This window comes from Bos taurus, chromosome 4 (assembly GCF_002263795.3).
Source record: "Bos taurus isolate L1 Dominette 01449 registration number 42190680 breed Hereford chromosome 4, ARS-UCD2.0, whole genome shotgun sequence".
NCBI lineage: Eukaryota > Metazoa > Chordata > Mammalia > Artiodactyla > Bovidae > Bos > Bos taurus.
The window spans coordinates 46,415,264-46,438,314 of NC_037331.1; the positions used below are offsets into that span (position 1 = coordinate 46,415,264).

The 23,051-nt window shown below is 38.5% G+C and overlaps 1 protein-coding gene across 18 annotated transcripts in view; it reads right to left on the reverse strand.

The window, feature by feature from the left end:
- Positions 1-23,051, reverse strand: part of SRPK2 (SRSF protein kinase 2) — a 247,474-nt gene that overhangs the window by 121,335 nt on the left and 103,088 nt on the right. For 7 of the 18 annotated variants that reach the window (XM_059885847.1, XM_059885849.1, XM_059885846.1 and 4 more), the window contains one exon: positions 22,629-22,692. The exons of 8 other annotated variants lie outside the window; for them this stretch is intronic. In XM_059885847.1, the coding sequence (XP_059741830.1) occupies positions 22,629-22,666 (38 nt within the window). In that variant the 5' untranslated portion in view covers positions 22,667-22,692. Of the gene's footprint in view, positions 1-22,034; positions 22,255-22,628; positions 22,845-23,051 lie in introns of those variants that run through there. 3 more of the 18 variants (XM_024991046.2, XM_059885851.1, XM_010804184.4) reach the window with 2 other exon arrangements.

Consider the following 23,051-nt stretch of genomic DNA (forward strand, 5'->3'; position numbering starts at 1 on the left):
GGAAATGCTTAAAGATAGCAGAAGGAAATCTTCCCCCCAGAAAAAGTCCTCAGGACCACTCTGAACTTTGTATGATAACCTTACTCCAAGGACCAAATTAGGTTTGGTATATTTTTAAAATAAAAAAATGAAATGTTTCCCACTGTCACTTCCATCTTGTGCCATTATCAACCTGGTGAATGACAGGCATTTCTAGGTCTGCTACTTCATCTATAAAATCAACAGCATTATCTTGCATTTTAGAGCTCTAAGTTATCTGATACACATCCTCTCTTCCTCTGCCTCACTGGGGAAGAAGCTGGAAAGTATGGGGTGGGTAGGTAGGGTCGGGGAATGTAGATAAAACTCCACAGTAATTAAAGCAAAATAACCATTATTAGCTTGTAATGTATACACAAAGATCTACTCATAGGCACACAAAGTCCAATCTGAAACAAGCAACAAAAAACAATCCAGAGTTTGTGCTTTGCCAATTCCAAAAGAATCATCTATTTTTAGCTTACATCCACTCAAGAGATGGCCTAGACTGGTCTGCAATAGCCAGCTTAACTGCTGAACAGTCAACTTGGCTCACCAATGAATCTCTAAGGCAAGACAAATCTTTGGTCCTTAAGAGTAGTAACCTTTGGCTTGACTGCATCCATAAATTGAATATAAGAAAAGAAAGCTAGAAAGATTTTCAGTTTGCCAAGAAAGTAGCATTTCAAATATACACATTTATTTCAGTATCTCATTTCTTCCGGTATCAAAAGAAAGGTCGGCCAAGACTCAAAAGTCTGGACATCCTTACATTCCAATCTTAATTCTCCAAGTCTAACTGAGTCACTTTATAGCAGGGGGCTGTGAAAAGGAGCAAAGGGGGCAAGATTAAAATTAATTAATTTTAATCACTTGTCTAGATTAATTAAAAATTAATTAATCTAAAATCACTTGCAAAACAACCTTAAATAACAATGAATTTAGGGCTGTGAACAAAGGTAAGAATTTCAATAAATTCTGGATTTGAGAAAAGGTATAAAACTTTATATTTCACTTTTCAAATTATCTATAAACTAGAGCATTATCAATAAATATATGCAGTGCAGTAGATCACCTCGGAGAAGGCAATGGCACCCCACTCCAGTACTCTTGCCTGGCAAATCCCATCGACGGAGGAGCCTGGTGAGCTGCAGTCCATGGGGTCGCTAAGAGTCCGACACAACTGAGCGACTTCACTTTCACTTTTCACTTTCATGCACTGGAGAAGGAAATGGCAACCCACTCCAGTGCTCTTGCCTGGAGAATCCCAGGGATGGGGGAGCCTGGTGGGCTGCCCTCTATGGGGTTGCACAGAGATGGACACGACTGAGGCGACTTAGCAGCAGCAGATCACCTAAACTTAAATGTGAGAACCAGCCAAACAATGTTTTCTCAAACCAATGTAGGGAGCTTTGCCTACTATTCTGGATGCTGCCTTCGGTCAGACACAAAGGAAATAACACTAGACAAAGCAGCAGCGTAAGTTCAAGTCCCAACTCTGACATTAATAACTGAGTATGCCACCAAAGCTCGTAGCTCACGGGATACCCAACATCAGGGAGGTGTTTCCAGAAGCAGAGGGTATACCAGAGAGGCTGCTGGAGAGCTGACTGACAGCAAGAGAGCCTTTGAGGTCTCTAAGGACAGGGAGGTGGAGTAAAAGAGCTACAGAAAGAACATTCAGCAAAGCTTTTTAGAAGAAAGTGAAACAAGAAGATACTGACCAGCTTTTTCTAATAAAAAAGACAGAAATAACTTTTTCTTAGAGAAAACTTTCTTACTAGTTAGGAAAGAAACTTTAAAACCTTTATTCAAATAAACATTAAACACTTAAGTCTATTACTATATGGGTCAGAAGACATTCGTGGTACCAGGAACACAAAACTTGTCTCTCTCATCTAGTACAGAAATACAAACAGCAAACTAAGGGACAAAAACAGGGAGAAGGGCCCTCAAGGGGAGAGAAGTAAAGTAAAGTCGCTCAGTTGTGTCCGAATCTTTGCGACCTGTGGACTGTAGCCCACCAAGCTCTTCTGTCCATGGGATTCTCCAGGCAAGAATACTAGAGTGGGTTGCCATTTCCTTCTCCTGGAGGAGAGAAGTGCAGCTCAAAGCAGAGATGACGCCTAAAAGGTCATGAGGTCAAGGCAAAGGAAGAGTCTATTAGGAAGATAAAAGGGTGAAAGCACCAACGATGGCAGACCACTAAGAATCTAGATGAGGGGCACCAGACTGTGAAAGACCTTAAGCTATACTGAAGAGTCTCTCAAGGAAGGTGATCCTGGAGGTGGTGCAAAGGGGAGAGGCCAGCAGAGGTCAGAAAGAAGGTCAGCATCTGAGGCCTGAGGCAAGGAATGGCTGAAAAGAGAGAGCAGTGCAATAAAGTCGCAGGGGAGCAGACAGGACCTAGTGACTAAATGGATGTAAACTGTGAGGTAAATGAGATATAGTAATGCTGAGGCTTTTAAGTCTACAGAAAGTTACAAACATTCCCTTTTAAAAATTAAAATTAGCAAAGTGACAAAATAATAGCAGAGAGCCAAAAGAGCCTTTCCTAGTCACAGTGGGGCCCAGAGTTGTAGAGCCTGGCAGTTAAGAAGTAACATGAGCAAGAAGTCTAGCAGAGGTGACAGTGGCTCCAGCAGCTGCTAAAAGAAAAGCTTGAAATTTACATACACACATAAGCAAAACATCACCATTTGCTAGAGTAACATTAGGGGTAAGGGACTTCCTTCTATCCTTGTAGAGGCCTCTCAAAATTTCCTGTTGTCTTCTGCTTTCTTTCAAAGATATTTACAATGCACTTACAAACTTACAGAGAGATAAGGTAATTTTTATCCATAACTCCAAAAGCCCTAAGGGCAACCATAAACAAAAGTATTACTTATTCTTTCCCTTCCCCTACAAATACTTTTCAAATCCTAAAAGATGATGCTGTTAAAGTACTGCACTCAATATGCCAGCAAATTTGGAAAACTCAGCAGTGGCCACAGGACTGGAAAAGGTCAGTTTTCATTCCAATCTCAAAGAAAGGCAGGGCCAAAGAATGTTCAAACTACTGCACTCAATTCACATGCTAGCAAAGGAATGCTCAAAATTCTCCAAGCTAGGCTTCAACAGTACGTGAACCAAGAACTTCCAGATATTCAAGCTGGATTTAGAAAAGGAAGAGGAACCAGAGATCAAATTGCCAACAACCGCTGGATCATCGAAAAAGCAAGAGAATTCCAGGAAAACATTTACTTCTGCTTCATTGACTACCCTAAAGCCTTTGACTGTGTGGATCTCAATAAACTGTGGAAAATTTTGAAACAGATGGGAATATCAGACCACCTGACCTGCCTCCTGAGAAACCTGTATGCAGGACAAGAAGCAACAGAACCGGACATGGAACAGACTGGTTCAAACTTGGGAAAGGAGTACATCAAGGCTGTATATTGTTACCCTGCTTATTTAACTTATATGCAGAGTTCATCATCTGAAATGCTGGGCTGGATGAAGCACAAGCTGGAATCAAAATTGCTGGGAGAAATATCAATAACCTCAGAAATATAGATGACATCACCTTTATGGCAGAAAGTGAAGAGGAACTAAAGAGCCTCTTGAAGGTGAAAGAGGAGAGTGAAAAAGTTGGCTTAAAACTCAACATTCAAAAAACGAAGACCATGGCATCTAATGTCAAACTTCATGGCAAATAATGGGGAAACAATGGAAACAGTGACAGACTTTATTTTCTTGGGCTCCAAAATCACTACAGATGGTGACTGAGACAAGAAATTAAAAGATGCTTACTCCTTGGAAGATAAGCTATGACAAATCTAGGCAGCATATTAAAAAGCAGAGATACCACTTTGCCAACAAAGGTCCGTATATAGTCAAAGCTATGGTTTTTCCAATAGTCATGTATGGAGTTGGACTATAAAGAAAGCTGAGCACTGAAGAATTGATGCTTTTGAACTGTGGTGTTGGAGAAGACTCTTGAGAGTCCCTTGGACAGCAAGGAGATCCAACCAGTCCATTTTAAAGGAGATCAGTCCTGGGTGTTCACTGGAAGGACTGATGCTGAAGCTCCAAAACTTTGGCCACCTGATGCAAAGAACTGACTCATCAGAAAAGACCCCGATGCTGTGAAAGATTGAAGGCAGAAGGGGAAGAGGACAACAGAGGATGAGATGGTTGGATGGCATCACTGATTCGACAGACTTGAGTTTGAGCAAGCTCTGGGAGTTGGAAATGGACAGGGAGTCTGGTGTGCTGCAGTCCATGGCGTCACAAAGACTCAGACATGACTGAGCAACTGAACTGAACAGTATGGATGAGAGTTGGACCATAAACAAGGCTGAGTGCCTAAGAATTGATGCTTCTGAACTGTGGTGTCGGAGAAGACTCTTGAGAGTCCTTTGGACTGCAAGGAGATCAAACTAGTCAATCCTAAAGAAAATCAATCCTGAATATTCATTGGAAGGACTGATGCTGAACCTGAAGCTCCAATACTTTGGCCACCTGATTTGAAGAGCTGACTCATTGGAAAAGACCCCGATGCTGGGAAAGATTGAAGGCAGGAGAAGGGGAAGACAGAGGATGAGATGGTTGGATGGCATCACTGACTCAATGGACATGAGCTTGAGCAAGCTCCAGAAGATGGTGAAGGACAGGGAAGCCTAGCATGCTGCAGTCCACAGGTTTGCACAGAGTCTGACATGTGACGTGACTGAGCAACTAACCACCAACAACAACAAATACATTTTACAAGACAGAAAAGTGAAGCACAGATTGGCCATATAACCTATCTACCAGCACAGTGAGAAAAAATTTAACAAATAATGAGTTTGGTATAGGGTAGGTTAAATTTGACATTTCAGTAGATTTTAGGTAGTGATATAAAGCAGGCAGCTGGATATATGTGTCTGTAGCTCAGAAAGGAGAACTGGAGGTATATGTTCAAAAGTCTGCTCACAGATGGTACTCAACACCATAGAAACATGAGAAATGAAACGTGAGAGATGAAATCATCTTCAGAGAGAGAACACCAAGAAAAGCACAGACCTTGGACAGAGACTCTGAGGAAGGGTCAGCATATGGATAAAGAAGAAATCAAAAAAGAAACTGAGACAGATCACTTTCACTTCTCTATCTTCTAACTTTTTCACTAACCAAAGAAACCTTCTGTATTAAGCCTATCTATTTCAGAGCCAGATATTTTGAATACTGAATACATTAAATTTTACTAGTGTTGAGAGGTGGCCAGTTAGTGACAACAATCTTTCACTTGCCTTGGACTGTCAGGAGAAAAGGGACTCCATATGAGTGAAATCTGCTGATGAGAAGCATTTCCAGATAAGGGAAACTTTCCCTTTATGTGAATGGTTTGTAGCTCAAACGCCTTCTAGAATCAGGTAGTTGAGTGTGAAGTACTATGACACACAACAGTAAATCAGGACAAGCATTAGAGTACTAGACAGCAAAAGTCTGAATTCTGTCTGTGTGTCCTAGTTCTATTTGTTCTGTTTCAAAGCAAAGGTTGGCACTCTTAATCTCTTTCCTTCTTGGTTGCTTGTATGTTGAAGTCAGTGGAGAAAGAAATGAGTACAAACTCAATTATTAAATGCATGCGACCTGACTCAGGACACCTACTACCAAAAAATACTCAAAATTGTCAGATAATACATGAGCACAGTTGATGGAGCTGCAAAATATGGCTTTGAGAGGACCTCTTTGACTTAACTGAGGTATGACACTGTTAAACCATAACATACTGGTTTCTTATATATGAAGTGGGAATAGAACCATCTATAGTATACATCTGTAAGGATTTCTTGAAGAATTAATAGTGAATATGAAAATGTGCTATAAAACAAAAGGCATTTAATATTACTTCTTCCATGCTCTGGCTTGAGCAGATATTAAAGAAGAGTACTAGTATAATTTAAAATAATCATTCTTGGTTTTCTTAAGAGAAGATAACTAGGCAAACCAATTGCCTTGTGCAATGTTCCAAGACTCCAAATTTCTTAACTTTATAAACACTGAAAGTTTACAAGAATCCTATCTGGACTCTTAGATAAATCACTTCACTATTTCAGGCACTGGCTTTTCTCATGCAGAAAATAATGGTGGAGGATAAACTGGATCTCTAATTTCCCTTCTTGCTATGATAATTTTCATCATTACATTCAGCCATATAAGCCTGGTCAAAAAAATGAGTTAAATGCTTTTGATTAGTTAATAAAAACAAATTCTTATAACTGAGCCACATCATTCATAAGTACACTTCTACCTTTATCATCTCAACTATGATACATTAAAGTTAGAGAGAAAATAATACTTTTGATAATGTGATGATTGCTCCAAACATTCCTTTCAATAAGCCTATGACTTGGAATAAAATGAGACATGACAGTAGATCTTCAAGCTCTTCATATGAGCTCTTGTTGTCTATGTGCTTCTCAAAGCATGAGGCTATCATTGAGCTAAATGTTTTTCTAGTGTTTAAATTGAAATACATTATTCTGTACAACATGCACTTAAATGCAAAAAGTGCAAGAAAAGAAACACTGATGTGCTGTATGACTAGAAAAAGACTGCTATGGGCTGTGTTAGGCTTACTGGGGGACATGATGTCAGTCACTCTACAATTTCACATTTGTAGATATAGAGGTTTTAAGTTACATGCATATAAGGAGCAATGCTACTGAATGATGCCATGGGAATTTAAAAGTTTAGAATTACAAAAAGCACCAAATCACATCAGGTAACTAGAGCGAGCCTCATCTTTAGAAAAAGTCAACTTCTGTGGATCCCCTTTTAAAACATTAAATTTGAAGAATTTCTTGGAAAACACTTGATTTGCATTCACCTGAAAATATTTCTACAGATACTTCATAGCATCTAGTCCTAAGAATCAGAAAGCCTTTAATGTTCTCCACAAAAATCTGTGATTCCATTAAACAATCAGGTGGGTGAACAGCAGGGAAGTTTTACTACTATGAAAATCGGTTCCACCTTTGCCATCAGTCATTAAATACTTTATAGTAACTCTGAGAAACAAGGGATAATAACTGTTTAACGTCAGGAGACCGTGAAATAGGGGCCACATTGCCACAGGGAACATAGCTGACCTCAGGGCAGCAACAGCAGCAGAAGCTCCTTGGGGGCACATGACCGTGGAGGAACAGAGCGAGAATGAATTGGACACTGCACAGCTCATTATACCCAAACACAAATTCTTGATTTGTTCACTTTGAAATAAATACTTGCATCTACAGTGAAACAGAAGTATACCAAGGTACCACTGTAGCAATGAATAAATCAATACACTCTCTACCTTCATCTACAAAAGCCCAGAAAAAATTGACAGTCCTAAACTAAAGAGAAAATCACATATAACAGACCAAAGTGTTGAACTGCATCATAGGCAGCCAAGGATTCTGCTAGAGAAGTCTTTCATTTATCCAAACACAGACTGTCAAATTATAAAAGCAAACATTTAATCTCTTAAGAAAATGACTGAGCTCAGCAACAAAATAAAAAAACTTTCTCCCACAATTCTGTATTTAATTCCATCAGACTTCCTTTTCCATAAATGAGTATAATTTTTTTTCATAAGTGAGTATAATTTTGAATGTGAGTATAATTTTGTAAGTATAATTTTGTAAACTTTCTTCAGCCTTGCATTAAACAAAGGCTCTTCCTGCAAACTGCAAGATAATCCTGCAAAGGATTATCTTGACCCCTAAAATAAAATACCCTTTTTCATTCAGAATTCAGGGGGTACTATCACAATCAATACAAAACTGTTGAGGGGCAAAAAGGCTTGTTGAAGAGGACAAGAACAGATTCTGGAGGAGGGAAGGGAGTGCCTGGTAGCATGTAGGGATTCCCAGACCAGGGACTGAACCCATGCCCACTGCAGTGCAAGTATAGTTTTAAACCACTGGACCGCTATAGAAGTCTTTGGATTTCGTTTAAATTCTGGCTAAAACAAGGCCAAGAACAATCTGAGAATAATCTGTGTATGTGTGTATGTGCTAGATACCTTAAACCATAAAATCAGATGGAACACAGACTTGTACTAACGTAACACTGTTACATTAGTACAACATTAAAAAGAGGATTTAAAATTTAGTTAAGTGGTGCAATGGCAAATAATTAAGTGATATTTTTTTGCCCTTAAAAGAGAAAGAGGCACTAGAAACACCTTTGCTAAGTCGCGTCAGTCGTGTCCGACTCTGTGTGACCCCATACATGGCAGCCCACCAGGCTCCCCCGTCCCTGGGATTCTCCAGGCAAGAACACTGGAGTGGGTTGCCATTTCCTTCTCCAATGCAGGAAAGTGAAAAGTGAAAGTGAAGTCGCTCAGTCGTGTCCAACTCTTAGCGACCCCATGGACTGCAGCCTACCAGGCTCCTCCATCCATGGGATTTGCCAGGCAAGAGTACTGGAGTGGGGTGCCATTGCCTTCTCCAAGAAACACCTTTATCAAACGACAAATAACTAGTGAATGCCTTTGTATTATCAATTTGAGTTCAAGAAAAGGAAATAAATTCTTTTACCCATACACTGTAATATTGTCAGGATAAAAAGCAAAATAACAAGAAAATGGAAAGGGATAGAGCGGAGGTCAGGAAAGAAAAATAATAAAGCAAATAATAATCTTTTCTAAATGAAAAAAGAAAGGTTAAGACAACAGAGTTCACTGGCATTTCCATCTGAAAATATTATTCAGTGGTTATAAATTTTAAGTTAAAATTAAATAAAATTTAAAATTTATTCTTTGGTCATGAGAGCAACTTATCAAATGCTCAGTAAGGCATAACCACATTATAGAACCTTCTACCACTACAGAAAGTCCATTGTACAGGCCTGGCTTGGTGTATTTTAGATAAATTATAGAAGTGAAGTTTTATATATACACCATACAAAGACTTCTGTCACAAACTGTTGACAGAAAATTTTGAGGCAAACATTTTATATTTTAATATTTCATATTCATGATTATTGGGTATCCTGCAATCATGATTAACCATATATAACACAGAAAAAATACTGAAAGTCCAACAGGCAAACTATCTGTCTTTAGAGCATATCTACCCATCCAAACAAATACGGAATTACCTCCTTTTACAGCCTTGAAGAAAAATGTATTTCATAGCCTTTAAAAAAAAAGCAGAGTGTGAGTGTGCTTTTATTTTTTTAGGTCATTTATTAAGAAATTTTAAAAACTGAGGTATAGTTGATTTGCATTGTTCTGTTAGTTTCTACTGCACAGCAAAGTGATTCAGTTATATATATATTTATATATAAACATATACTTTTATATACATATATATATACTTTAGATGCTTTTTCAGTTTCTCTACCTTTATAATTTATTGCAAAATATTGAATATAGTTTCCTGTGCTATACAGTAGGACCTCATTGCTTACTTTATTTTTTAATTAATTTATTTTAATTGGAGGATAATTACAACATTGTGATGGTTTTTGCCATACGTTGACAGGAATCAGCCACAGGTACACATGCGTGATTATGCTTTAAAAAAAAATTATTTATTTATTTGGCTGCACTGAGTCTTGGTTGTAGCATCTAGTTCCCTGAGTGTGTGTGTGCTAAGTCACTTCAGTCATGTCCGACTCTTTGCAACCCTATAGACTATAGCCCTCCCGGCTCCTCTGTCCATGGAATTCTCCAGGCAAGAATACTGGAGTGGGCTGCCATTTCCTACTCCACTAAGTTCCCTGAACAGGGATCAAACTGGGGCCCCTGCATTGGGAGTGCAAATTCTTAGCCACTGGACCACCAGGAAGTCCTGACTGCCTCTCTTGGTAATTCTCCCAGCATCAAGGAATTCATCTGCCCTCTCTCACTCAAATGGAAAACACTGCTATAATTTTTTTACCCATTTCCAGAACAAATGAATTATCAACTCTACAGGACATGCTACAACCTTCAAGCCTAGAAGATAAAATGTGTTTCTTTGAACTTCCTTAAAAAACCCTACTTTTAGCCTTATGCAGCATGCATCTGTTCTCAACATGGGCAGAACATCTCTGTTACTGAAACTTTTCCATGATTCTTGTAAACTATAGCATAAAAGTCAAAACCCTTACTGCTACATAGAAGAGTCCTTTCCATCAGGGTACAACATCTCTCTCTCACCTATTTTCCCATCCTTTCTTCTACCTCATTCCAAGCCATGTGCAAATATTTAGAGCTCCCAGATGGTCCCACAACATTTCATTTCACTCTGACTTCTCCCATGCTACTTCTAGGCTAAACTAAGGATTTGGACTCCTGTACAAAGCATACTCCTTACCCTTACTCCCCCCCAAAGATTCAAATTCCACCAAGAAAAGTGCATTTTGTCTAAGGGAAGATCTTGAATAAAAAGATGATTAAATTATGCAATCGTCAGTGAAGACTTACTGCACATCAACAAGGCCCTGGTTTAACAAGGAAGGTTAGAGACTCTTAATTCCTACACATTTTTTAAAAAAATAAAGAGAGAAAAACCAACCATCTGTGTTGAAGGTTATCTGTCTGGAGCGAGAAGTTTGGATCATTTAACTTCCTGAAATCTCTTACAAAGTTAAGATTCATTAGCATGAATACTAAGTACACTCAAGGAGTTTAATAAATGCCTAAGTTTTTGGGGGGACTCCAAAATCACTGCAGAAGGTGACTGCAGCCATAAAATTAAAAGACGCTTACTCCTTGGAAGGAAAGTTATGACCAACCTAGACAGCATATTCAAAAACAGAGACATTACTTTGCCAACAAAGGTCCATCTAGTCAAGGCTATGGTTTTTCCAGTGGTCATGTATGGATGTGAGAGTTGAACTGTGAAGAGGGCTGAATGCCGAAGAATTGATGCTTTTGAACTGTGGTGTTGGAGAAGACTCTTGAGAGTCCCTTGGACTGCAAGGAGATCCAACCAGTCCATTCTAAAGGAGATCAGTCCTGGGGTTCTTTGGAAGGAATGATGTTGAAGCTGAAACTCCAGTACTTTGGCCACCTCATGCAAAGAGTTGACTCATTGGAAAAGACTCTGATGCTGGGAGGGATTGGGGGCAGGAGGAGAAGGGGACAACAGAGGATGAGATGGCTGGATGGCATCACTGACTCGATGGACGTGAGTTTGAGTGAACTCCGGGAGTTGGTGATGGACAGGGAGGCCTGGCATGCTGAGATTCATGAGGTCGCAAACAGTCGGACACGACTGAGCGACTGAACTGAAATGAAGTGAATACAACAATCTACTGAGTCTTGTATCTTGTTAAAGTCGATCATACAGACTTCACTTCACTATCACTCACAAACACCAGAAGAAACACCAAAGGTACCACAACAATATTTGACTTTACTAGAAGGAAGAGACAAGGAGCAAAGAGACTACTAAGTAGACACTGCCTAGCATATTGCCTAAAGTCATCTATAAAACACTCAAAAAGAGACTAATACAAAAATCCCAAATGAGGGTGTAAGCAAAAAAGTTTGTCATAACATAAGAAAAACTGCATATGTTAAGTGTAAAATGTTAATTCCTAAATAATTTGTCAGTATAACACTGGTTTTTCTTGTTGGTGATGTTATTAACATACATCTGCTTGAATTTTATAGATATACATTATGCTGAAACAAAAGTTAACCTTAAAAACATTAATAATAATAACCGACCTTTAATGATAAAAGCACAGTACTTTGTTTTCTTTTTAATCTGAATATTCTAAAATGAGTAAGTGTATCTTCTGAGATATGTGGGAAAGATTGTTAGATGATAATAATCATAATTAAGGCTTGATTCTCCTGCATAAATTAGTATATTTTTCTTTATAGGTAATAAGAGCAATGTTATGTTTTTTCCTTTAGTTTGCCTGTTAGAAAACATAAGGCCAAATCTGTTAGTCACCTTCAGAAGTTGCACAGCAAAACGCCACATATCTGCGTGTGTATCTGAATCTCCTCCCTCGTAACTTTCTATCCTGACATGTATTTTCTCTGACCCTTTTCTATTGCATTGTAGGTATTCTGCATGCGTGCGTGCTAAGTCGCTTCAGTTGTGGCCGACTCTTTAAGACCCATGGACTGTCACATGCCAGGAGTCCTCTGAGACCCTCTGTTCATAGGATTCTCCAGGCAAGAATACTAGAGTAGGTTGCCTTTTCCTCCTCCAGAGGATCTTCCCAATCCAGGGATCAAACACCCTTCTCTTATGTCTAACTAGCTTTAAAATGCTTTTTGTGGGGAGAGATGGAAGCAAAGAGGAAAAAGGAGGAAAGGATGAAGTGACAGTCATTCAAACAGAACACTGTTCTACCTCTGTAATTTTCAGATTACTTATTATAGTTTAAGTTCCATCAGAGAAATGCATCTCTTTTGGAGGTCATTTCTACTCTATATCAGTTAATATCTCATGGAATTTGAGGTATCTTATTAGCATGTGGTTATTGGAGGAGAGGTCATCAGTATTTCTGAGTATTTGAAATGTCAAGAAAACCTATAAATATATCCCTTAACAAGACAATTGTTTGACTTATATTCTATAGATAATGCTTAGTACTCATATGATTTGAAATTCCTTGAAAATAAATCTGCACAGGTCTGTGGCTCACAAATTGTAAATCCATGTGCTACAGTACAGTAGAAAAAATGTTTACCATGAACTGAATTTAGAAAACAGATAGTTTCTTTAAAAAAATAAATAAATAAAGACTGATACAAGTTTCTGCTTTGTTTTCTAATCCGCACTCTCAATTAAAATAAGAGACACCTTACATGAAAACCAAATTTTCAACTTTTCCTGAAAATCACAGAAACTCACACAACTTGGTCTGTGTTTTAACATGGCAGCAATCAGCAACAGCTGATCAGTGCCATCTCTTTAGATGGGGCTGTGGTTGTCAATTTGCTAAAGTCCCCACCAGGCCCTCATAGCTCCTTTACAGTGGCCTTCAGTAGACAACTGCGTTTGCAACCCTTCACCACAGCTATAGTCTTACTATACATTCCCTAAAAATGCAACTATTGATTATTTATAATCCTTTCAAAGAGTGCTAATGGCCTCCCACCATAGAGTCATTCATGATGCAGTAACTCAGCATTGCACACCCAACAACCAGGGTATGTTGGCGTAAGCCACCCACCAAAATCTCTTCTGCTTTTGTGTTGCCACTGCTGCTCCCTGGTCTCCCAATAACTGACTGGCTAGCACATGGCAGCTGCTGATCCATGTTGGCTGGATGACCTGATGATGATGATGATGATGTTGTTCAGTTGCTCAGTCGTATCCAACTCTTTGTGACCCCATGGACTGCAGCACCTCAGGCTTCCTTGTTCTTCAGTATCTCCTGGAGTTTGCTCAAACTCATGTTCATTGAGTCAATGATGCCATCTAACCATCTCATCCTCTGTTGCCCCCTTCTCCTCCTGCCCTCAATTGTTCCCAGCATCAGGTTCTATTCCAAGAACTGAGAATGGATGCATGACAAATGTAATCTATACCAAAGTTAGTCTTAATTTCTTCCAACTAGTGGCACATTAATTTCTGCCTCAAAGGGAATCTGCAATATGATTGCTTAGAATTACTTTTTATTATTGTCATTGCAGCTCACATTAGTTAAAAACTTCCCTGAACTACCATTTTGGGGGAGGAGTTCCCAAAGTGAAGAGGAACTGCCACTGCTGGTACATAAAATGATGAGATGATACTTTGGACTAGGTATTGAATCACATACTGAGAAAATGACCCCTCTCCCAAGGTTCTTTAAATTTATCAGAATATATCAAAGAGCAAGCCTCACTTTGGTACTCACACATATTTAAGCTCTTTTATGACACCGCCAATTTAATTTCCCTTGTAAACAGAAAGAGCATATGGCTCAGGCCTGAAGGCTTTATCAGACAACAGAATCTAGACAGAATTTATCAGCAATTGTTTTTAAAAGCAATTGATACTGGTTCACCCATTGTGGGAGGGGTACAAAGATTCCCTTTTAAAGAAAATTAGCATTTAAAAAGGATTATAAAATTTTGTGTTTTTATGTTATGTATTTTATCACCGTAAACCACTAAAAAAAACAAAAAAAACAAGATGTTAACAGCAGAAGGTGAAGTGTAAACCATGACAAAAAGCACCAGGGTGATATTTGAAATACTAACATTTGGAAACAAAAGGCTATATGGCTTGATGTTACCAGTACAGAACCAAGTGGAACATGTTCAGATTTACTTTAATTTCTATTTTGCATTAAAACAAATGTAAATATATATAATAATAAACTGTATTTTTTTGGTGATAGAAAAAGCTAAGATTTGTAACTCTGACATTAAGAGTTAAATTAGCTTATGCTATGCTAAGTCACTTCAGTCGTGTCCGACTCTGTGCGACCCCATAGATGGCAGCCCACCAGGGTCCCCCGTCCCTGGGATTCTCCAGGCAAGAACACTGGAGTGGGCTGCCATTTCCTTCTCCAATGCATGAAAGTGAAAAGTGAAAGTGAAGTCGCTCAGTCGTGTCTGACGCTTAGCGACCCCATGGACTGAAGCATAACAGGCTCCTCCGTCCATGGGATTTTCCAAGCAAGACTACTGGAGTGGGGTGCCATTGCCTTCACAAGGAAATCCACTGCAGTATTCTTGCCTGGAGAATCCCATGGATAGATAGAGAAGCCTGGCGGGTTATAGTCCATGAGGTTGCAAAGAGTCAGACATGACTGAAGCAACTTAACACACACATATACTTGATCATATGATTTTATATATATTAATAACTTCAGATATGCAGATGACACCACCCTTATGGCAGAAAGTGAAGAGGAACTAAAAAGCCTCTTGATGAAAGTGAAAGTGGAGAGTGAAAAAGTTGGCTTAAAGCTCAACATTCAGAAAACGAAGATCATGGCATCCGGTCCCATCACTTCATGGGGAATAGATGGGGAAACAGTGGAAACACTGTCAGACTTTATTTTGGGGGGCTCCAAAATCACTGCAGATGGTGACTGCAGCCATGAAATTAAAAGACGCTTACTCCTTGGAAGAAAAGTTATGACCAACCTAGATAGCATATTGAAAAGCAGAGACATTACTTTGCCAACAAAGGTCCGTCTAGTCAGGGCTATGGTTTTTCCAGTGGTCATGTATGGATGTGAGAGTTGGACTGTGAAGAAGGCTGAGCACCGAAGAATTGATGCTTTTGAACTGTGGTTTTGGAGAGGACTCTTGAGAGTCCCTTGGACTGCAAGGAGATCCAACCAGTCCATTCTGAAGGAGATCAGCCCTGGGATTTCTTTGGAAGGAATGATGCTAAAGCTGAAACTCCAGTACTTTGGCCACCTCATGCGAAGAGTTGACTCATTGGAAAAGACTCTGATGCTGGGAGGGATTGGGGGCAGGAGGAGAAGGGGATGGCAGGAGATGAGATGGCTGGATGGCATCACTGACTGGATGCACGTGAGTCTGAGTGAACTCCAGGAGTTCATGATGGACAGGGAGGCCTGGCGTGCTGCAATTCATGGAGTCGCAAAGAGAAGGACACAACTGAGTGACTGAACTGAACTGATATATATATATATATATATACACACACACACACACACACACACACATATATATAATTGACTTAATCTATGCCAATACCATAGAAATTGGTAACTCCCTACACCAAAAAAAAAAAACCTTCGCACAAAGTTCATAATTTATAAGCTGAAAATGATGACATAAAAAATACTTTGTGATGAGAGCACTTCTGCATTTGAGATCATAATTTGGGGCTAATAGTAAGTAAACCAGTAAGTAAACCAAATGTCACTGACAATCGCAGTTGGCAAACAGCATCTGTGACAAATTCTACAACGGAAAGATGCACGGTTCTGTAATGGCTTATAATAGGCATACTTTGACCGAGACAGGGTTTCCTTGAGATGATAGGGTTAGGAGGTGCAAAATAGCAAGGCAGGAGGAACATGCCCAAAGTGGAGGAGTCTGAGGCTAGGCTGAAGAGTACCAGTGCTCAATGGTTCACCTTTAGGCCAAGAACAACAGGAAGACAGCAGAAGAGTCTGTAAAGTGGAGTTACCTACCTGAGAAGATCTGCATTCTGGAAGGTTTGAAATGGCTGTAATATGGCAACCTTCTCAAGAGGCATCAGAATACAGAATCAAAGTTTAAATAGGTAACAAATGAAAAAAATAATTTAGGAACAACTACACTTAGACCAAAACATATAAAAAATGTCATAATTTCTTCATCAGACCTATGGGGCCTACCTCCATCAAGGGTTTTAAAGTAGCAGGGACTAGAACTCTAGGGAGGGGTTCTCAGGGCTGGGGTGGCTGAGTGTCAAAACTGTGGGGCTCTGCTCACTTTCCTGCTTCCCTGTTCACACTTTTCTTTTTTTATGTTTTTCATGAAAGGTTTCAAAGAAGGTTCAGCTGACGAAAAAATTTTGTTACTAAAACCAAATCTGAAAACTGATATTAATACCTATGGTCTCTAACACCCAGGTAAAAGACTAGAAGTCATGAGTGGGAGAGCAGTACCTCATATGGCTATATCCTCTGGTTCATGTTTGGTCTAAACTTCTCATTCTGATCTTCTTCCTAAATATCTTTGCTGGTGGTTTAGCCACTCAGTCGTGTCTGACTCTTTGCAACTCCATGGACTGTAGTACACCAGGCTCCTCTACCAATGGGATTTTCCAGGCAAGAATACTGGAGTGGGTGGCCATTTCCTTCTCCAGGGAATCTTCCCAACCCAGGGATCAAACCCAGGTCTCCTGCATTACAGTCAGATTCTTTACCAACTGAGCTACCTTAGGAACTCAGAAATAGTCCCCTATCTGCCTCTAGTCCTCTTCAAAAAGGTTCAAACTCTAGGTCACCCTGGCACATCCACCAGAATGGTAAAAGAAATAGGAAGTAAGGAGAGAAAGGGAAAGGGAAGGGAAGAGAGAAAGAATATACAGAAGCCAGCTGGCAAAGACCTGGAGCACAGCTGGTGGGAGTGCAGATTGGCACATTTGCTTCGGAAAGTTGGCAATATCCACCAAAGTTCAGCAACTGCACTCCTAGGAATACACGCAACAGAAATGCTATGCAAAGGTTCATTCACCAAAAGACATGTATACAAATGCTCACAGTAGCACTAATTCTAATAACTATCAACTGCAAACATTCCACAAGCTCATCAATAGAACAGATAATTTATCTACTGTTAGGTATATTCATATGTTGAATACTGTACAGCAATGAGACTGCATCAATTACAATTACACAGGAAAACACATACGAATCTCACATAGGTAACACTGGGAGAAGACACACCAAAAAAGTATGCAGAGTGTGTGTGTGTGTGTATACATACATACATATATTACTCAAAAAGAGATGAAACAACTGACTAGTCATGCACAGAAACAATGGCAACTTCTACCTTAATACTAAAGCCCAAAATTAATCACAGACTTAAATATTAAGAGCTGAAAATTTCTATATGCAAATCTAGAAGAAAACCTTAGTGACCATGGACTTGGCCAAGATTTAGATACAACACATAAACTACGCAAGAAAGAAAAAAAATCAAACTGAATTTGATAATGATCTGTACACTTTCCCATATACAACTACAATTTAAATATTACTAAATAATAAATAAAAGCAGAAGCAAGCATAAAGACAGAATAGACAAAAGACAACCCAGTAAGCCACAGTTACCTCAACACTCAAGAAAAATGTTTCAAATGCTCCTATCCTGCAAATACAGAAACAAAGCCAAGAATGTCAGAGTGACAGGTGCGAAGGGGAAAAATAGTGATCACTGAGGCCCACTACCCTCTGTATTGGAATGGGAAGGGGATAGGTTCAACGAAGAGAGAATCTTATAAAATTTGGCTCTCCTCTCACAACTACTTCACCACAGCAACATGGAGAAAAATAAACTCAACATCAGAGCAAATAAAAGACCCCTTGATCCTGGATCATTTTCCACTGAACATCCTTTACTTTCTTCTCTCTTCATATGGTGAGATCCTTATTTATTCTTTCCCTTCCATTCTCCTGATTCTTCCAGACTTCTTTTTTTGCTTTCTGCAACCACGCATTATTATCATATGCCCTTTTTCTCTTCACTGAATAGGCTCCAAAGTAAGAAGAGGAACTAAAATATATACACAAAAATAGCACAAATTCGCAACTTCTCTGGTGGCCCAGTGCTTTAGACTTCACACTCCCATTGCAGCAGGTACGGGTCCCATCCCTGGTTAGGGAATTAAGATCCCACATGCCATACAGCACAGGTTCCATATGTATTTCAAATGCCCTTATATGAATGGAGGAGCAACACACCAATCTCCACCACCTCTTACCAACTCTGTCTACATAGCATTGGTAGAATATAGGCCACAGCATAATTATTTTTATGATACTTTCTCCCTCTCCCTTTCTCTCTTTATTTTTTTTTTAAATTTTATTTTTAAATTTTACAATATTGTATTAGTTTTGCCAAATATCGAAATGAATCCGCCACAGGTATACCTGTGTTCCCCATCCTGAACCCTCCCCCCTCCTCCCTCCCCATACCCTCCCTCTTCTCTCTTCTTTAAAAGGTAGCTAGCAACTTGCAATGGCACCCCACTCCAGTACTCTTGCCTGGAAAATCCCATGGACGGAGGGGCCTGGTAGGCTGTCGTCCATGGGGTCGCTAAGAGTCGGACACGACTGAGCGACTTCACTTTCACTTTTCACTTTCATGCATTGGAGAAGGAAATGGCAACCCACTCCAGTGTTCTTGCCTGGAGAATCCCAGGGACAAGGGAGCCTGGTGGGCTGCCGTCTGTGGGGTCGCACAGAGTCGGACACGACTGAAGCGACTTAGCAGCAGTAGCAGCAGCAGCAACTTGCCAAGTATGTGCTAGCTTTGTGGGATGCTAAAGATCTAGGATACTACTTATCTATTCCAATATAAAAACCCCTTTTGACAGCAAAAAAAGAAAAATAGTAAGAAACACATGCACAACAAGAAATGGTCCTTTCGGTATCCATTTCCTGAAAAGCAAATGGATTTCCTACAAGGCACTGATATTTACATTTCCTACACACTGACACACCTTTAATTTCTGAGTGACTGTGAACCTTATTAATCACATCATTCATTCACATATAACAGCAGATGTGGGCAATGTTTATGGCGGATGCGGATTCTCAGCTTCTCAAGCCCCTTATCTCTTACCTCCTCAACTCTTTCTGAACTCAGCCTAGATGGACTGGGGATCATAGCTCTCATTACTCTGGGCTCAACTCTTCTGTATTAAGTATGGTCTGAATTTGTTCATGAGCCCACTGAAGAAGCAGTAATAGAATGAAAAAATTTGTAGTAGAGCAAAGTGCTTTCTGTTCACTCAGGACCTTTCTGGGAATGATTTATCAGAGTCCTTCCAACAGCACCCCACTCCTTCACACACACATTTTCCTCACTTAGAACTAGTATCTGAAAATGTTTAATAAATGATCATCTACAAATGTTGAATAAATGATCATTATATTTTTTCCTAGGTATTATCATTATTACCATCCTCTTCTTCCCCACCAACTGTAACCCCATAAATTTCCACTTGCCTGGAGTGTTCTAGCTAGGAAAACGCAAGAAGAAGCAAATATCTGAAAATTTAATTTTTGCATCAAATTAATACACGTTTTTTTTTAAAAATAGGAAGTAGTAGTAGATGAAGAAGTAAAATTGTGCCTGACCCTTGTCTCTATCATATTTAAGCTGAATACAATTCATCTATGCAACAGCAGCTCCATTAAAAGAAAAATACTCAGTGTAAGGTTTATTCCTAAAATCTGCAGAAGGGCACTCTTGCCACATATGTGTTCCTTTTAACTGGCAATAATTAGGATCATTTGGTTTTTTATTCATTCAATAGTGTTCTCCATCCTTAATTTTTTAAGTAGGTAAGTTAACTTTTTTTTCCTCTCTATCCAACATATAAAACCAAAAAATAAATTGTAACTTTTGTCACCCAACTGGTTTTTGTCCTATGAGTCAGCCATTCTGAAAAGAAGTGCTCCACACCTCCCTGGCCAAATGACATTGGATGGATCCCTCTCATTCTGTTTAAGGTGTTACAAATAAATAAATAAATTTCAAGGTGTATCGAGATCTGTTAAGATTATTAGGAACATCACATCACTGTTTGTGTACCTATTGTATTTTGTACTTAAAACATCATTCCTCCACTTGATTCTCCCAAACATTGAAAGAGCATGCTACACTGCAGACAGTAAACAAAAACCAATCGTAAGAAAAGATAACTCTCTTTAAAGAAAAAAGGTTTCTTCATTCTTTTTTTAACCAATAAATACATGGAAATACTGACCAGAGGTAAATTCCAAATATCTTTAAGACTCATGCCATGCTTCAAATAAATAATTTAAAATAAAACAGTCAAATATGTTAAAAATTTAGGTGATTAGAGAACAAGGAACTGCAGAGTGTAGTGGCAATGCTACAGGATACTATATTAAATTTGTAGGCCGAATATAGTATAATTAGGCCGTAATTTTTTTTTAAACTTCAGATTCTTGGTTTTCAAATTCTTCCAGATAAAAAAAACAAAACAAAACAAATGACTATTTATCATTGTATAACTTTTTAAATGAGGGGGGAAGAGTAATTTCTATTTTTAATATGCCTACATTAGTAAAACAACTTCTGTGTTAGCAAAGTGTTGGCTGATCCATAAACTACATTAATATCCATTAGGTCAGCATATCACAATTGCTAAATTTATGTGTGAACAACCCCCAAAAGAATAATAAAGTAAGCAAGCTCTGGTAAAAATGTGTATAGAACTGTCATAAGCACAGTGGCTGATTTCTAAACTTTAAAATCATGTCTGCATTCATCCTCCCTTTCATCAGATTTAACCACAAGACCTTAGGTGAGACAGTAATAATAATTTTAAAATAAATAAATGTCTTTACCAAAATATTTTAGAATATTTCCTTATAAGAGTATATTTTAACCATAAAAGCCTCACCCATTCCAAACTTGTTTCTTGGTAATACTCATCCATTCTGTTCAACCTTCAATTTCTCAATAGAGAAAACATGATACTCAAAAAGCCAACATAATTACTGTTGTCATGCCATTAAGAATGCTCTTCCTAGTAACAAAACTCTAACATTACAGTTGGCACCCAGTCCGATCACTATTTACACCACCATCCTCTCCCATTCCCATCACCACCATTTTACTGGCAGAATATTCACAAGGCTGAAGATTGTTTTTTATCTCAGCAAAAAAGAACGCTTAAAATGGGATAGCTAGGCACAAACGAGAAGTTAGAAGCTACATAAAAATAAACACAAATGTGTCTAAATTTTTCTATCTTCAACCTCTAAAGAAAGCAGTAATATCTTCCTTATTTATAATTCCCTAAATTAAAGCCAGAGGCCTTTCACCCAATTATACTAATAAATCAATTTAATGTCATCATTTTGCCATCAGATCATGTCCTCCATACACTAGTGTACTATAATTAAATTCATTTTACCATGCTGGGTTCTTCACCTATTTTCTTTCTGGTGTTTTTCCTACATCATTCTTTATCTAGCAAATTATTTCTCCAAAATATCTTCCTAAATATTAAATATGAACAAAAAGACAACCCTGAAGAGTAACCAGGAAAGAGATAAATCAACACATCTTAAATATAAAAATATCAACATTAGGTATAAACTATTAGGTAACCAACAGAAAAGTAAGTACCAATTGTATGCCCAAGAACTTCAATTTAAAATATTATGTAGTATAAACCTTTGGTAAACAGAAGTGAACACACATTTACATATAAAAATAGGCAACTATAGTCTCATTTCTGACTTGAGAGAAATGTATCTTAATTCTATTCATTAAGTTAAACAGACATTTTATGGAAATATCTCCTTACAGGTATAATCATTTGACTGACAGATAAAATAATCGCTTTAAAAATACTTCTGAGTCATTTTGTCCTTACCTGCAGGCATGAACCATTACTGCATGCAGTGACTGTTCCATTTCCTAGCACAGACTTGAAGAAGCATCGTATCTCTCTTTCAGAATGTGACTAATATGTGGGTTTGCAATTCCTAAGCTATTTACAAATGGCACTCCCTTTCCACACAAGAAAATATTTATTACAACCAAAAGCTAAGTATTTTTAACCTAGACCTTACAAATAATATTGGAAATTTTGTGTAGCAAAATTTCCTCAAAACATAGGAAGAAAACCTAGTACTATTTCCTTAAAGAAAGCAAGATTTTTGTTTATTTTCTAGCTAAGTAAATTATTTTTTAAAGCCTTCAACAGCTGTCACACATAAGCCAGCGCTCTGCTGTGTTATGGTGTGCATGCTGCAGCTGATTAGGCTTCACTATTAAAAAAAAAAAAATCAATTACCCCTTTTGTAAAAGCAGAACAGCTTACCCAATACACACCTTCAAAACAGCACAATGACCAGCATGCAGTACCATACGTTATATAGCAAACTTGACAAGAAAACAATATGCCCTGATTTGTTTCTTAGCAATGCTACACCATTAATTGTTCATGCAAGAGATGTAGCTGTACCTTTCTGAAGAGGACGACTTCTCAGAGTTAACTGACATCAGCAGCTCAATCTTCTGCTTGATTTCTGGAAAAATCAGAAAATATTCACAACCAAGATTGCCTGCCCTTGCTTTCAAGCCTTATATCAAGAGATTTTTCTTCTCTAATCCCTTTTGTTCAGAATGAGGCCACAAGATTCGCAGTACTTCTGTCAGGACTGGGATTCAATGGTGCTATAAAGGGAAAAAGCTCCAGAGGCATCAGGCCTTGCTAAACTATGCACATGACTGTTTATGAAAGCAGGAAGTACCATTTCTGCCAAGCAGAGGGGTGTTTTCTTTTTTAAGGTAGAACTAGCATGGCTCTCCAAGATGATTTTAAATGAGGCAAATTAAAATACAAACTAAAAATGCTAACAACTGGATTCAATTTACTAGATAATTT